This window comes from Mustelus asterias, chromosome 12 (assembly GCF_964213995.1).
Source record: "Mustelus asterias chromosome 12, sMusAst1.hap1.1, whole genome shotgun sequence".
NCBI classification, from domain to species: domain Eukaryota; kingdom Metazoa; phylum Chordata; class Chondrichthyes; order Carcharhiniformes; family Triakidae; genus Mustelus; species Mustelus asterias.
This window is the reverse complement of record NC_135812.1, coordinates 62,979,524-62,993,906: the sequence shown is the minus strand read 5'-3', so window position 1 is coordinate 62,993,906 and position 14,383 is coordinate 62,979,524. Positions and strand designations below refer to the sequence as shown.

Sequence of the window (14,383 nt, the reverse complement as noted above, 5' to 3'; positions counted from 1 at the left end):
GAGTGCATACAAAACACCCTATTGGAAGTACACCATGGACTCTCACATGTGGGTAGAGAGGCCATGATAACTAGTATAGGAAAGGAATGGTGGTGGAAAGGAATGCGTGTTGTGCGCGCAACATAACCCTGGTCGACCCATAAAAATTAAGATGGGACACCAGCCCCGACCAAAGGGACCCTGGGAACATCTGCAAATAGATTTCACAGGGCCACTACCACAATTCCATTGCAAAACCTATTGTCTGGTTATTATAGACCAGTGCACCAGGTGGGTAGAAGCGTTCCCTACTACAAATTGTACTGCGAGCACGGTGACTAGAATATTGGCAGAAGAGGTCATCCCTAGATGGAGAGTACCTCTACAAATCGATTCGGACCAAAGGACGCACTTCACTGGAAAGGTGGTAAAAACAGTGTGCCAATTGATGGGGATAAAACAAAAATTTCACATCCCTTACCACCCACAGACTTCTGGAATGGCGGAACGTATGAATAGAACACTTAAGAATGCGCTGGCTAAAGCCATACAAACATCTGGAAAAATGTGGACAGAAGTATTGCCCACTATATTAATGAGGCTGAGAGCTACCACAAACCGGACAACCGGATTAACCCCTTATGAACTGATGACAGGACAGGTGATGCAATTCCCAGAAAGCATCATAACAGGTGGAACCGATGTAGGTCCACTAAAAGATAAAATCAGAAGATATGTTTTGGAACTAAGCGCCCAACTAAAAGGGATGCGCAAATTGGTAAAAGATAATCAAGAAAAAAGAGACGCAGAGAGAGAGCTTGAAACGCTCCCTGACGTCCCAGCAGCGGGAAGTCGTGTCCTAGTAAAAACATCACCTGACAAACCAGGGTTTGCACCAAAATGGAATGGACCATATGAAGTTATAATTAGTGGAGACACCTGTGCCTGTCTAGACATAAGAGGAAAAGGTATATGGAAACATTGGACCCAGCTGAAATTACACAAAGAAATGAATGAATGAATTGAAGTGACCAGATTGCTTTCCCCAACACAGGTGAAGACTGCAAGCAAGAGTAACTGACGCGTTCGGGTTAACAGTATAACTTTTGAAAATTGTATAACTTACAGTATTAGGATTGATACTTGCTTGTTGCGGACATGTATGAAATCGCATATGTAACTATTACTTTGCGTTGTCGCGACTGTAAGCTTGACTGGGCTGGAGGATAACCTATTTTACAAGGCTCATATACACTTACACGGGAATCGAACTGTATGTTACCCGTTAGTCCAATCGGTAGAAGCCCTATTTTTGGCCACCCCTGGGTGGACCCCTCATGACTTATATACAGTAGATACATCAGACGCACCCTGTAAGGGACAAATTGGCAAATATAAAAGAGGTATACAGGGAAGATGTGTGGAACTTGTAAATCCCACAAATCCTGTGTGCAGGGGGCTCCAACAGGTGGGAGGAAGAGCTTGCTCGGATAATGCAAGCTATCCGCTTTGTTTTACGGGGCAGGGATGGGGATGTGCATATGCCTTGGTCCCCAAGAATGATTCCTGCGTACAGACGCAGTGTGTCCGTCAGCATTGTCGGGTAAATAGGGGTCAGTTTACTTGCACCTGTGATGAGCAGAAATGCCGGAATGTAACCGCGGAGAGACAGCTCATTTGTGGACGGTGTAATGGGACTCATGTCAGCTCAGCCGAATAGACATACCCATTTGATACTTATCAGGTGGTGGGATCAAACGGGGAGTCAAGTAAACCGAGCAATTGACGGTATGTACAAACTAATAATCGGGACACTAAATGCTACTGGGCTAAGAAGGGATTTGTATTCCTCTTCAATGGTACCTACACGACAGAAACACCAACCCTCCCGATCCTTTTTGCAGTAGGAACATTAGGACCACTCATTGTTCCATGCCATCAGAAGGGGCATATCCGGAGAAAGATAGTAACCCGGGCTATCAGCAAAGAATTCTGCGCTGATTGGGAAACCCGGGTCACAATGGGATCATCACTGGGATACGGGTTCCGTGGAGCCCTATCTCTGGGGGGCAGCAGGAGTAATTAGTGCAAAAAATAGGAATCATATTGTTTGTGGATTAACAGTCCTGGGAAACAGCACTTCAAAAGCACTGGAGGCTGTCAACCAAGAAATGGCTGAATTGAGATTATATGCATAGCAGACACGATATGCAGTGGACTACCAGTTAGCACAACAAGGGGAAGTACGTACAATCATAGGAAACAAATGCACAACCCATGTCACAGACGAATCCTATAACATTACCCAAGTCATTAATAACATCAGAGAACAACTTGATAACTTCAGACAGGGACCCAAGAAAGGAAGTAGCTGGCTGGAATGGCTAGTGGGGGGATCCTGGGGATCCTATTTACTGCATGGACTGGTCATACTCATTTCAATTGTAATTGTCTGTTGCCTAATTGTTGGATGCCTTAATGTCTGTTGTAAAGTAATGGTGACATGAGTTGTGCCAGGAGCCAGTGTAACCATCGAGGAAGAATACATGATGGGAACCCCTGAAGACACCGAAAGATACAAACAAGGAAAGAAGATAGACCTCTACATGTGAAGATGCAGCTGTTGGTCTGGGGATTATTAAATCATAATCCTGACCGAAAAGGGGGATGTTGTGGGGGAATTAAAGTGATGGACACAAAATGGTTGCCTGGCACACAAAATGGTTACCTGGGAAAGGACATTAACAGGCACTGGCTTTTAGCACAGACAGTTACTTAAAAATTAAAACATGCAGGATCCGAAATGCTGCAGGAAGCTGGTCAGAGCTTGAGGCACTTTAGATAAGGGCAGACCCAGAACAAAGAGTCTGATAATAAGGTCAGCCACAGATAGGGACATAAATACATAAATGTAACAAAATCAACTACTGAATGTACAGATCGAAACCAGTCATTGATAGAGGAAATATATCCATTTTATGAACTATGATATGTTAACTGTCCATGTCTGCATCTGTCTGCCTGTAACGATGTGTTAACTATGGATGTCCGTATCTGCCTACTCAACTTGTAATGATGTGTTAATGGCTAATGTCCGTACTGCCTATTGTCTAAAAGGTATAAAAATGATCAACTGCCATTGTGTAGTTGAGAAGGTAGCTGCCAAGTACTGCGGAGTACCAGTGCTTTCTCCCAAAGCTTTGTCCGAAATAAAACTGTATTGTTGAAACCTCCAAGTCTGACTCCGAAGTGGTAAATTTCCCTCAACACACTACATTCTGCACCCTCTCCTTTCCTACTCCCCTATGCACTCCATGAACGGTATACTTTGTATAGCATGCAAGAAACAATGCTTTTCACTGTATACCAATACGTGACAATAATAAATCAAATCAATGATAGTCAATGCAGTGAGGCAGAATGAGGCTTCATCAGTGTACTTAGGAAAATTCTGCACCTACAGAAGATATTGCCAACAGTTTGAATGTACATAATAAATAGAAGATGATTAAGAGGAATCCCTGGGACATGTCAGGTGTACATGTACAAAGAGGGGAAACATTTCTGAGTAGCTGTACTGACAGGACTGGGGCAGATAGGAGTGGACTCACAAGAGGGCAGTACCATGGAGACTGACCATGTAGAAAGTGGTGCCTAAGTGGTCAATAGTATCAAAGGATCTTAAGGTCAAAGGGGGAAGTTGAGTTTCAGTTATGTAGTCTGTCATCAATGACTATGACCTAGCTTGTTTTGCTGACAAGGAAAGAGTGGAAACCAGACTGGAAGAGCTCAAACAGAGAGTAATGAGAATATATGCTTCTTGCACTATCTTTCACTCCTATTCATATGAATTGCTAATGGAATATGTTAGACTAATTCCCATAAAGAGTGAACTGTAAATGTCTGTGATGTCATAGAAGGAAGTGACACATACTGATGTAATCTGAGAGTCAAGAAGAAAGTAAGGTGGAAAGAAGCTAGTGTAAAAAAGTGATCGGATAACGTTACAATAAAGTTAGAGTGTTTGCAGCTAAGAGTTTTCGGGAGTTATTGAAACAACTCCACCCCAACAACATAATATTTGGCAGCAAGCAGTAAAAGGATAGCACTAGAAAAATCTCTACCTCTACTAGACCTTGATGTACAGGGCACAGTTTCAAAATTTGCACATGATACAAAACTTGGGAGCGTTCTAAATTCTGAGGAGGATAGTATGGAACTTCAAAAGGACACACACAAGTTGGTGGAATGGGCAGATAGGTGGCAGATGAAGTTCAATGTACGGAAATGTGAGGTGGTACATTTTGGTATGAAGAACATGGAGAGACAGTATAGTTGAGACATTTTTTAGTTGGAGCAAAATCTTTATTTTTTTCAAACTTCAACAGGATTTGAGCAAGTTAATGAGGAAATTTGTGAATTCATCACAATCTTAGGCTTTCTTAATCAAACATTGCTGAAGTTGAAAATAAGTCATGGTTATGTAAAACCAAGCCGATGATTATAAAATCTATAGATTATAGAAGAAAAGGGAATTCTGGTGGGATCTCTGGGAAGGAAGAATGGGCAGCATTTTTCCCTACAGGTTTCTGAATCCAGCCACTGGATTGCAATGTGGATCAGAAACACACATGATGTTGGAAAGAGTCACTCACTGATTTTCCCCAAGGTGGTCGATTAATGACCAGAGGGTGAGTGTCCAGTTAAGGAGGGCTGGTGGGCCAATCCAAGGCTTTCCAGCTTGAAATCAGCAATGGCAGGCGACAATGGCATGTAAGGTTCAGGGTGCTTCTAAATGGAGACACCCTCTCTCAACTGCTTCCATGTAGCTAAGCTAATCCCTGCTACCAGCAAGGACCTAGAGCCCGGCTGGAAAATCCCAGTCGGCCTTCTTTAATTTTTTAAAGTTCTAAAGTTTTTAAAGTTTTCAAGTTTTTTTAAAAGTTTATTTATTAGTGTCACAAGTAGGCTTACATTACATGAAGTTACTGTGAAAATCCCCAAGTCACTACACTCCAGCGCCTGTTCGGGTACACAGAGAGAATTTAGCATGGCCAATGCATCTAACCAGCACATCTTTCGGACTGTGGGAGGAAACAGGAGCACCTGGAGGAAACCCATGCAGACACGGGGGAACATGCAGACTCCACACAGACAGTGACAAAAGCTGGGATTCGAACCCAGATCCCTGGCGCTGTGAGGCAGCAGTGCTATCCACTGTGCCACCCCATTGGCTTTAATTAGCTTTAAGTAGCCATTAACAAACTCATCACATGTGGGCAGGTAGCTCTGCCGCATTCCCGACCTCCACTCCTCAGCAGAAATGGCCCAGGGTTAAGATGGAGCCTGGGAACTGGCTCACTGGCTGGCAGTGTCAATTTTACCTCTATCCTCCCCACATCCCAGCCACAGTGGGGCCTGAAAATCATCCAATGAGTTGGAGTAAGGCGAGGTAAAGTAAATTATACACACTAACTGTGATTTTCTTTTCTACACATCCAAGAATAAATTTCTTAAATTCTGAGCATTTGTTTAAAATGTACTTGTTCTTGTAAACTTCAGTTAACTTTCTAAAAACTAGTTAAGGTCCTAAACTACTTATCAAAAACAATTCACAACAGGGTAATTGCACCATTTTCCCAGACCCGAGTAACCATTGCAGTTCTCCTTACAGTGATGTCTGATAACTGGTTATGACTGATATCCAGAGACGTCAGTTGGGATAATCCTGAAAACTCTCGTGATTCCACGCAGATTAGCTGGTTACTGTCCAGCCTCAATCGTTGTAATTTCCGGCATCTGAGCAGACCTTTCCCTAAACATGACAGAGAAAGGTTAACAACTAACATTTTAGATTTGGCCCCACGCTGCACTCAGCAATGGATTAACTGGTACATTTGCATCCAAAACAATGCTCATTAGGACTACCTCAATAACTTAACAAGTATATTAGTTTCCTGGTGTGGTGCTGAGCTGAGCCAGATACACCAGGAAGATTGCATACTTTGAACACCGGTCCACAGTGATTCAGTTGACATTAGTTTCCCAGTTATGAGAAAAATTGCATGAATATAATGCTTTTGAGGACTTCAGAATATCTCAAAGTCCTTTACAGTCAGTGAAGTATCTTTGAATTGAATTGGTGTTGTAATATAAGAAACACAGCAGCCAATTTGCACACAGCATGGTCACACATACAGTAATGTTATATTGACTAGCTAACTTGTTTTAACAAACATCAGTCAGGAAATTGGGGAGACTTCCTCTTCTGCTATTTGGAAAAGGTGCCACAGGTTTATGTCCATCTGAGAAGATCTATGGGCCTTTGATTTTGGGTTAATGTCTCCTCCAAAGATGGCACCTCTTAAAGTGCCACACTCTCTCAGTGCTGTACTACAGTGACAGCCAGGATTATGCACTCAGGTCTCCAGAGTGGAACTCAAACCCACAACCTTCTGACTCGGAGGCAAAAGTGCTAGCACTGAGCCACGGCTGACTCCTTAGGGCATTATAGATGGCATCAACATCTCGGGGCTAAAGAGAGGGAGAAATGAAAAAAAAACAATCAGCTAGAATTTCCAACCCTTTTGCTATCTAATGTCCATTGCCATGATGCACATATTCTGTGAGGACAAGAATATGATCAGCTGTGATGGATGCAATTTGTTTCTTGGGCCCATATATAAATTATGGTGACTTGGATAAGGAGCGTCAGGATTTCCCATGCACTTTCAGAAGAGGAGGGAAGCAAACATTCATTCCCTGGACTGGAGGTTTAGACACGAACTCCAACAGGCCCTCTTAGCCTGTCCGTCTTTCAATTATTGTCCAATTAAAGCCCTCAATCTGCCTCCAGAACTGTAATCTGTTGGGCAGTGGCAGGCAGACGAGAGCGAGGAGGCCATTTTTCTTTCTAAACGCAGCTGGTTAAAAGGCGGGAGGGAGGGGTACATTTTTTAAGGAGTACCTGTGCAACATCAGGCGAAGCCCCTCCAAGATGTTAACCCCTCCCCCCACCACCAAAGCCTGCTCTGCATCTCCCTATGATGCCCACCCCACCAAACTAGAGCACCTGATCACTTCCCACCCTAAAAGTCCAGGATTTATCTCACTTCAGTCACCATTGCTCATCTTCATGGAGATGCTTGCAGACCTAGCACCGCCCACCACTGATGCTGCTGGAACTGCTAGAGCTGTCAGCCAATCAGACAGGCCAGCAACTCCCAGGGCAGGACTTCCTCCAACTGAGGGGCAGAAGTCCAACTCGCACCTTGTTAAGGCCGCCCAGAGTGTACAATGGTTGCGGGGTGACCTTGTTTAAAGTCAGTCAGTTCAGGATCGACTTTTCTTCCAGAGGCGGCAAGCAGTGCATATAATTCAGCCCCATATTCCATCTATTGCTTCATTCATCCATTGCCTTTAATGGGTGGGAAATCAATAACTCAGAGTGCATAATTTCCTAAAAAATGCCTCAGGCATGCTTCAGGGGATGACCCCTGTATAACATTTTACCCCCAAAGAAACATGTCGAATAGCAGATGAATGTGGTGTTGTTGTTGCTCTCATTGTCTGCGACACCAAGTGGAAGAAAAATCAACTGAAACAATTATTGTGCATCACCCCGAAGCTTATTCAGAAAAAGCACCATGCTCCCACTTACTCAGTTAGAGAATGGGTAAAAGATAGGCTTTGAGAAGCAGTCGTTTTATCATTAAAATACTCTATGTCGCAGAGACAGTAAAATGTCATTATTTCATTCATTCACTGTGGTTATATAATACATTAGTATATGTAAAGTGAGTATATAACATTAGCCTCAATCACTGTAATCTATATAGTCATTCGCTTCCTTGGAATAGAATGAATGTGCTGTGGATCTCTGTTGTACATTCGATTGACATAGTGGCCTGGCATTTCCATTAGGTTGCACTGATTTTTTTGACACAGCTCATCAGAAATTGGACAAACTGGTGCAAAAGGTCAAAGCAAATTCAGGGCAAATCAGATTTTCCTCCACGTTTTAGTTTAAAAGATCACTTGCTGAAAGCTGGTTTTATCCACAAAGCTGGTCACACCCGCAATCAAATTCATCATCATTGAGAGTTTCTGTTGATTGCGACCGCTTGTGGGCCTTCAAAGAAGTTCTACAACTCAAGGGTTTTTTTTTTAAAGTGCAAGGTTTCTTGTAGGGCTGTAGCTGAAAATATAATTTTAATTTAAACATTGTGGCAATCCTCCACTTTTTGCACCTCCCTTCTAACCCTGAAAACCTGTGGCAAGTCTCACTTACTTATACTTGTGATACGATTAAACTGCAACTGGAGAATCTGGAGCTCTTGCAACCTATAAATAAAAGATGAAGTAATGAAGAACAGTTTGCAATTATAGTTTGATTTGCTTAAATCAGATATCCACGGTAAACCACATAAATTATGAATTCCATATTGCTGTACAGTCCTACCCTAGGCTACTTTCTGAACTACATTCATCCAGTATAACAGTAAGAAGTGATAATATAAAGGTGCAATGCAAGGACAGTATATCATTCTGCTATATAATTTGCCAGAGGTTAGCAACTGAAATGGGAGATAGATTATCACTAACTTACATATTCTTCTCAGCTCTGCATCCCTATCTTGTAGAAATCAGGCTCTGAATTGGCTGGCTGTAGTGGGTTTGAATGGATTGGGATATCATCTTATAGATTCACTGAAACCTTGGGATTATGGTGACCCTCCCCTCCATTCCCCTTCCCACTCTGTCTGTTTATGCACTTAGTGAGTAAAGACAGCACAGTTCTATTAGTTGAAGCTTTGAGCCACTGACCCAGGTACATAGCAGGTGTGCAAGATTTTAACACTTGACTAACTGCTGATGTTTACGCTAATTTCTAATAAGCATTTACCTCACCTCCACCTCATCCTTTCCTCCTATAATCTTCAATGTTTTAAAAAATCAAGCGTAGCATCACTTTATTGTATTTTCAGATTGTTTTTCCAAATCATTCTTGGAATGTGGACACTTCTGGCAAAGTTGGCACTGATATCTTTCCCTAGTTAGAAAATGTGGAGAGATGGGGCCTTTTTCTTGAACCACTGATAGTGGTATAATACAATTGAGTGGCTTGCTATGCCACGTCAGAGGTCAGTTAAGAGTCAACCACATTGACATGAGACTCCAGCCATATTGCAGACAAATGGGTATTTCTTGATTCACCTCATCCTTTTTCCTATTACTTCAGTGGTGTGCTGCATATGGGATTTCACCCCTTCTCTAGATTTTTGACTAATAATAACCAGTCTACGTATGCACTCCAGTTTGCGTCTCTCATGCTGCAGACCTTTCGCTTTTGTTGTAGCACAGAGACTGATTTGAAGATTGAAACTGACAGGAAGACTTTTTGTCCATTAAATTTCTAAGGAATGCAGGTACCTAGAATCTTCGGCACAGCATACTCAAGAGCATTCATAATAATGTCCCAACTAAGTGAAAGATCCAGGATAATGTTTTATTTTTCCAATCAAGCCTTTTTCCATTTCAGCCGATAAGTCCAATGTGCGACCTATAGACACTGCAGGTGGTGCTTGACGAGTTGGGGAGAGGCATTGTTTGGAAGTCTGTGCCTCGACTTTGCCTCTGCAGGTTCCCAGTGAAGTCTCTCAATGTGGTCAGTGCCTTCCTGGATGTGCCTTCTCCATTTCGGTCAGTCACAGGCCAGGCCTTTCCATGAGTGGATAAGAATGTTTGACCTCCAGGGATGCCTTGAGGCCATTCCTAAAGCGTATCCTCCTGGGAGTCTCCTGCTGTGACCAGGTTCTGAGTAGAGCAATTGTTTCAGGAGCCTTTATTAAGTATTGTGGTATTTGTGCTTGTGTACCATAAATTGCACTGTAGATTGCTCCACATGTATGTGCTTTCATTCTATTATTCTGCTTAACTGTGTGTGATTTAGTACATGAAAATTAAAAAATACTACAATATTATCCACAGGAGATGACAACAGTTTAATTGAGAGCTCGTGATGATCTACTGTGTCAAGACACCAACTGGCATCACACTTAATATAAGCAAAAACCACCAAGTTTATTTCCCTGTGCACTAATTTAGTTGACTTCAGCTGCCATGGTAGTAAGAATACATAACTGATATCACTAACCTGGACTAAAGAAATATTTAAAAAATTAAACTCATTAACTTGCTTGCCCCGAATCCTATCCAATGGCAACTGCTGAAAAGTGTATTCAATGGGGGTTACTGAGCCTTATCCTGTTTTCATCTAACTGCCCCGTGGGCTTGAGCTGAGCACCAGATCAGATTCAGTCGCACTGTTAAATAGCCTCCAGACAGTGTCATGGTTCACTCATGAAAAGAAAATCATCTGACTGTTTTTTAAAAAGCATCCAAATTGAATTCAGTTATATTATACTGAGCAAATATTTCTAATGTAATAAAATCTTGTTAACTGAATGTTTTCAGCAATCTTTATGAAATATATAATTAAAATGTTATTACAGTACAAGGATGTCCTACAGTCTAGCAGGGAAACTGGGGTGGAGAATTATGGCTACAACCATGTAGCTCTCTCCCTTCAAGCACAGCATAAGAACTAGAAGCAAGAGTAGGCAATTCAGCCCCTTGAGCTTGCTCCGCCATTCAATATGATCATGGCTGATCTCAACTTGGCCTCATCTCCACCTTCCTGCCCACTCCCCATAACTCTTCGTCCCGCTACTAATTAAAAACTATCTGACTATTGTGATGATACTGCGCCATAAGTGTATTTGTGTCACCTTTCTTGTGTAGGATTTGTTGTAGCAGTTCTATGCACTCAGAGCTGTTTTGTCTGTATGCACAGTAAGAAGTTAAACAACACCAGGTTAAAGTCCAACAGGTTTATTTGGTAGCAAAAGCCACTAGCTTTCGGAGCCTTAAGCTCCTTCTTCAGGTGAGTGGGAGTTCTAATCACAAATAGGGCATATAAAGACACAAACTCAATTTACAGAATAATGGTTGGAATGCCAATACTTACAGCTAATCAAGTCTGAAAGGTACAAACAATGTGAGTCGAGAGAGCATTAAGACAGGTTAAAGAGACGTGTATTGTCTCCAGACAGGACAGCCAGTGAGATTCTGCAAGTCCAGGCAAGCTGTGGGGATTACAGATAATGTGACATGAACCCAATATCCCGGTTGAGGCCGTCCTCACGTGTGCGGAACTTGGCTATCAGTTTCTGCTCAGCGACTCTGCGCCGTCGTGTGTCATGAAGGCCACCTTGGAGAACGCTTACCCAAATATCAGAGGCCGAATGCCCGTGACCGCTGAAGTGCTCCCCAACAGGAAGAGAACAGTCTTGCCTGGTGATTGTCGAGCGGTGTTCATTCATTCGTTGTCGCAGTGTCTGCATGGTTTCCCCAATGTACCATGCCTCGGGACATCCTTTCCTGCAGCATATCAGGTAGACAATGTTGGCCGGGTTGCAAGTGTATGTACCGTGTACCTGGTGGATGGTGTTCTTACGTGAGATGATGGGATCTGTGTCTATGATCCGGCACGTCTTGCAGAGGTTGCTGTGGCAGGGTTGTGTGGTGTCGTGGTCACTGTTCTCCTGAAGGCTGGATAGTTTGCTGCGGACAATGGTCTGTTTGAGGTTGTGCGGTTGTTTGAAGGCAAGAAGTGGGGGTGTGGGGATGGCCTTGGCAAGATCTGCGTCTTCATCAATGACATGTTATGAAAGATGTCCTCATAAGAACAGGATATGGCACTCGACTCATCGATCGACGGTTCCGACGTGCCACAGCGAAAAACCGCACCGACCTCCTCAGAAGACAAACAGAGGACACGGTGGACAGAGTACCCTTCATCGTCCAGTGCTTCTCCGGAGCGGAGAAGCTACGGCATCTCCTCCGGAGCCTTCAACATGGTACATTGGGGAAACCATGCAGACACTGCGACAACGGATGAATGAACACCGCTCGACAATCAGCAGGCAAGACTGTTCTCTTCCTGTTGGGGGAGCACTTCAGCGGTCACGGGCATTCGGCCTCTGATATTCGGGTACGTGTTCTCCGAGGCGGCCTTCACGAAACACGACGGCGCAGAGTCACTGAGCAGAAACTGATAGCCAAGTTCTGCACACATGAGGACGGCCTCAACCGGGATATTGGGTTCATGTTACACTATCTGTAATCCCCACAGCTTGCCTGGACTTGCAGAATCTCACTGGCTGTCCTGTCTGGAGACAATACACATCTCTTTAACCTGTCTTAATGCGCTCTCCACTCACATTGTTTGTACCTTTCAGACTTGATTAGCTGTAAGTATTCGCACTCCAACCATTATTTTGTAAATTGAGTTTGTGTCTTTATATGCCCTGTTTGTGAATAGAACTCCCACTCACCTGAAGAAGGAGCTTAAGGCTCCGAAAGCTTGTGGCTTTTGCTGCCAAATAAACCTGTTGGACTTTAACCTGGTGTTGTTTAACTTCTTACTATGTTTACCCCAGTCCAAACCAGCATCTTCACATCTTGTCTGTATGCAGCAGCACTGTGTTGTTACTCCAGCAGCATAATTGATCTTAATTGCTACCATGTTTGTTTAATTTGGACTAATACTGGGTGGTTATTTTATCACCTGGGATATTGCAGAGTGGGGCTTGATTAGGTTGATTGACAGGTAAGGTCATATGACTGGGTGGAGCTAGGCTTACACAGAGAAATCAAGGCAGTCTGCTGTTGGGATTTTTAGAGAGAGGTTGTTTTCTCTGTCTGGAGTTGTGGACTGGAATCTACCAGAAATAAATCTCTTTCTCTGAGATTCTGCAGTCTGGAGGTTGTTGTATGAGAATCAGAAGACAGGTGTCTGTCTGGATCTATGTCCAGAGGAATTAAAAGGCTGAAAACATAGTATTCACATGAGCACATCTGTTTTTTGTGATAACTAATTCTGAAGAAGGATTATGTTTATGGAGATACGACTTTAAATTGGAACTATAGAGATTGCTCATTCTTAAAAATTACACTTTGCCATGTTTAAATATTTTAATTGGTAAAAGTTATGTTAATTCTTTTTGTTATATTCTAACTGTGTTCTTAAATACAATTTATTTTGATAAAAGCTTCCTAATGGGTCAGTTGAATCATACCTGGAGTAAAATATCTTATACTCACCCTAATGCCAAAATCAAAAGGAAAGGTTAGGGTCTAGGCTAACTTCATAATCTGCCTTGGAGTTTCTGATCTGGTCTCTAACAATATCTCCTTAACCTTGTTTCGTGCTCCAGCCTCTACTGCATTCAGGGGTAGAGAACCCCAGATTCATGACCCTTTGAGTGAAGTAATTCCTCCTTTTCGGTTATAAATCTGCCACCCTTTAGTCTAAAACCATAAGTATCTGTTCTATGTCTACCCTGTCAATCCCTAGTGTCTTATACACCTCAATTAGATCTCCTCTCATTCTTCTAAACTCCAGCGGGTATGGGCCTAACCTGCTGAATCTCTCTTCATAAGACAAGTCCTTCATCCCTGAATTCAATCTAATGAACCTTCTCTGAACTCCTCTAATGCATTTACATTGTTGCTCAAGGGGACCAAAACTGTGCGCAGTGCTCCAAATGCGGTCTCACCAATGCCAAATACAGTTGCAACAGCACTTCCCTACTTTCATACCCTATTCCATTAGCAATGAATGCCAAAATTCCATTTGCCTTCCTCATTACTTGCTGCACCTGCATATTATACTATCTGTGATTCATACATTAGGGCAACCAAATCTCTCTGTACCAAAGCATTTTGAAGTCTCTCTATTGAGATAATAAATTGCCTTTTTATTCCTCTGACCAAAATAGATAACCTCACACTTATCTACATTAAACTCCATCTGCCAAATTTTGGCCCACTCACCTAACCTATCCTTTTCCATTTGTATTTTTCTTATTTCCTCATTGCAACTTGCTTTCCCACCTATTTTAGTGTCCTCTACAAATTTGGCTGTAGTACACGCTCTCTATCCCTGCATCCAAGTCATTAATATAGATATAGATAGCTTCCACACTAGGAATGCAGAATTTCCCCTTGTATCTTCCACCAGCATAAAGGGCATCAAATTGAAAATTCAACAGACTGAGCATATATGTTTCTGGAATATTATTCTCACTGTGAATGTTTAATTGAGTTAGCCAATAACGATGGGCACAACCTCCAACTGGTCCTTTAATTAAGCTTATAAAAAGGGGTAAAAAATAAAAAGATGTGATGTACAATACCGATTCTTTGAAACACAAAAGAATGATTCAGTCAAGAGTTCAGCGTAGCCAAGTATTCCACACTAATACAGAAGTACTCTGCATTAGGTGGGTGTCTGTTGCACTGCAAAACAGAGTGCATGGATGGTAGATATTTTCTTGGC

At 42.6% G+C, this 14,383-nt stretch overlaps 1 protein-coding gene across 2 annotated transcripts in view; it reads right to left on the bottom strand.

Moving 5' to 3' along the window:
• Positions 1–14,383, bottom strand: part of LOC144501525 (uncharacterized) — a 100,530-nt gene that overhangs the window by 62,466 nt on the left and 23,681 nt on the right. For both annotated transcript variants that reach the window (XM_078225346.1, XM_078225347.1), the window contains exons 5-6: positions 8,270–8,322; positions 5,652–5,794 (exon numbers count right to left, since the gene is read on the bottom strand). In XM_078225346.1, coding sequence (XP_078081472.1) covers positions 5,652–5,794; positions 8,270–8,322 — 196 coding nt within the window. The remainder of the gene's footprint in view (positions 1–5,651; positions 5,795–8,269; positions 8,323–14,383) is intronic.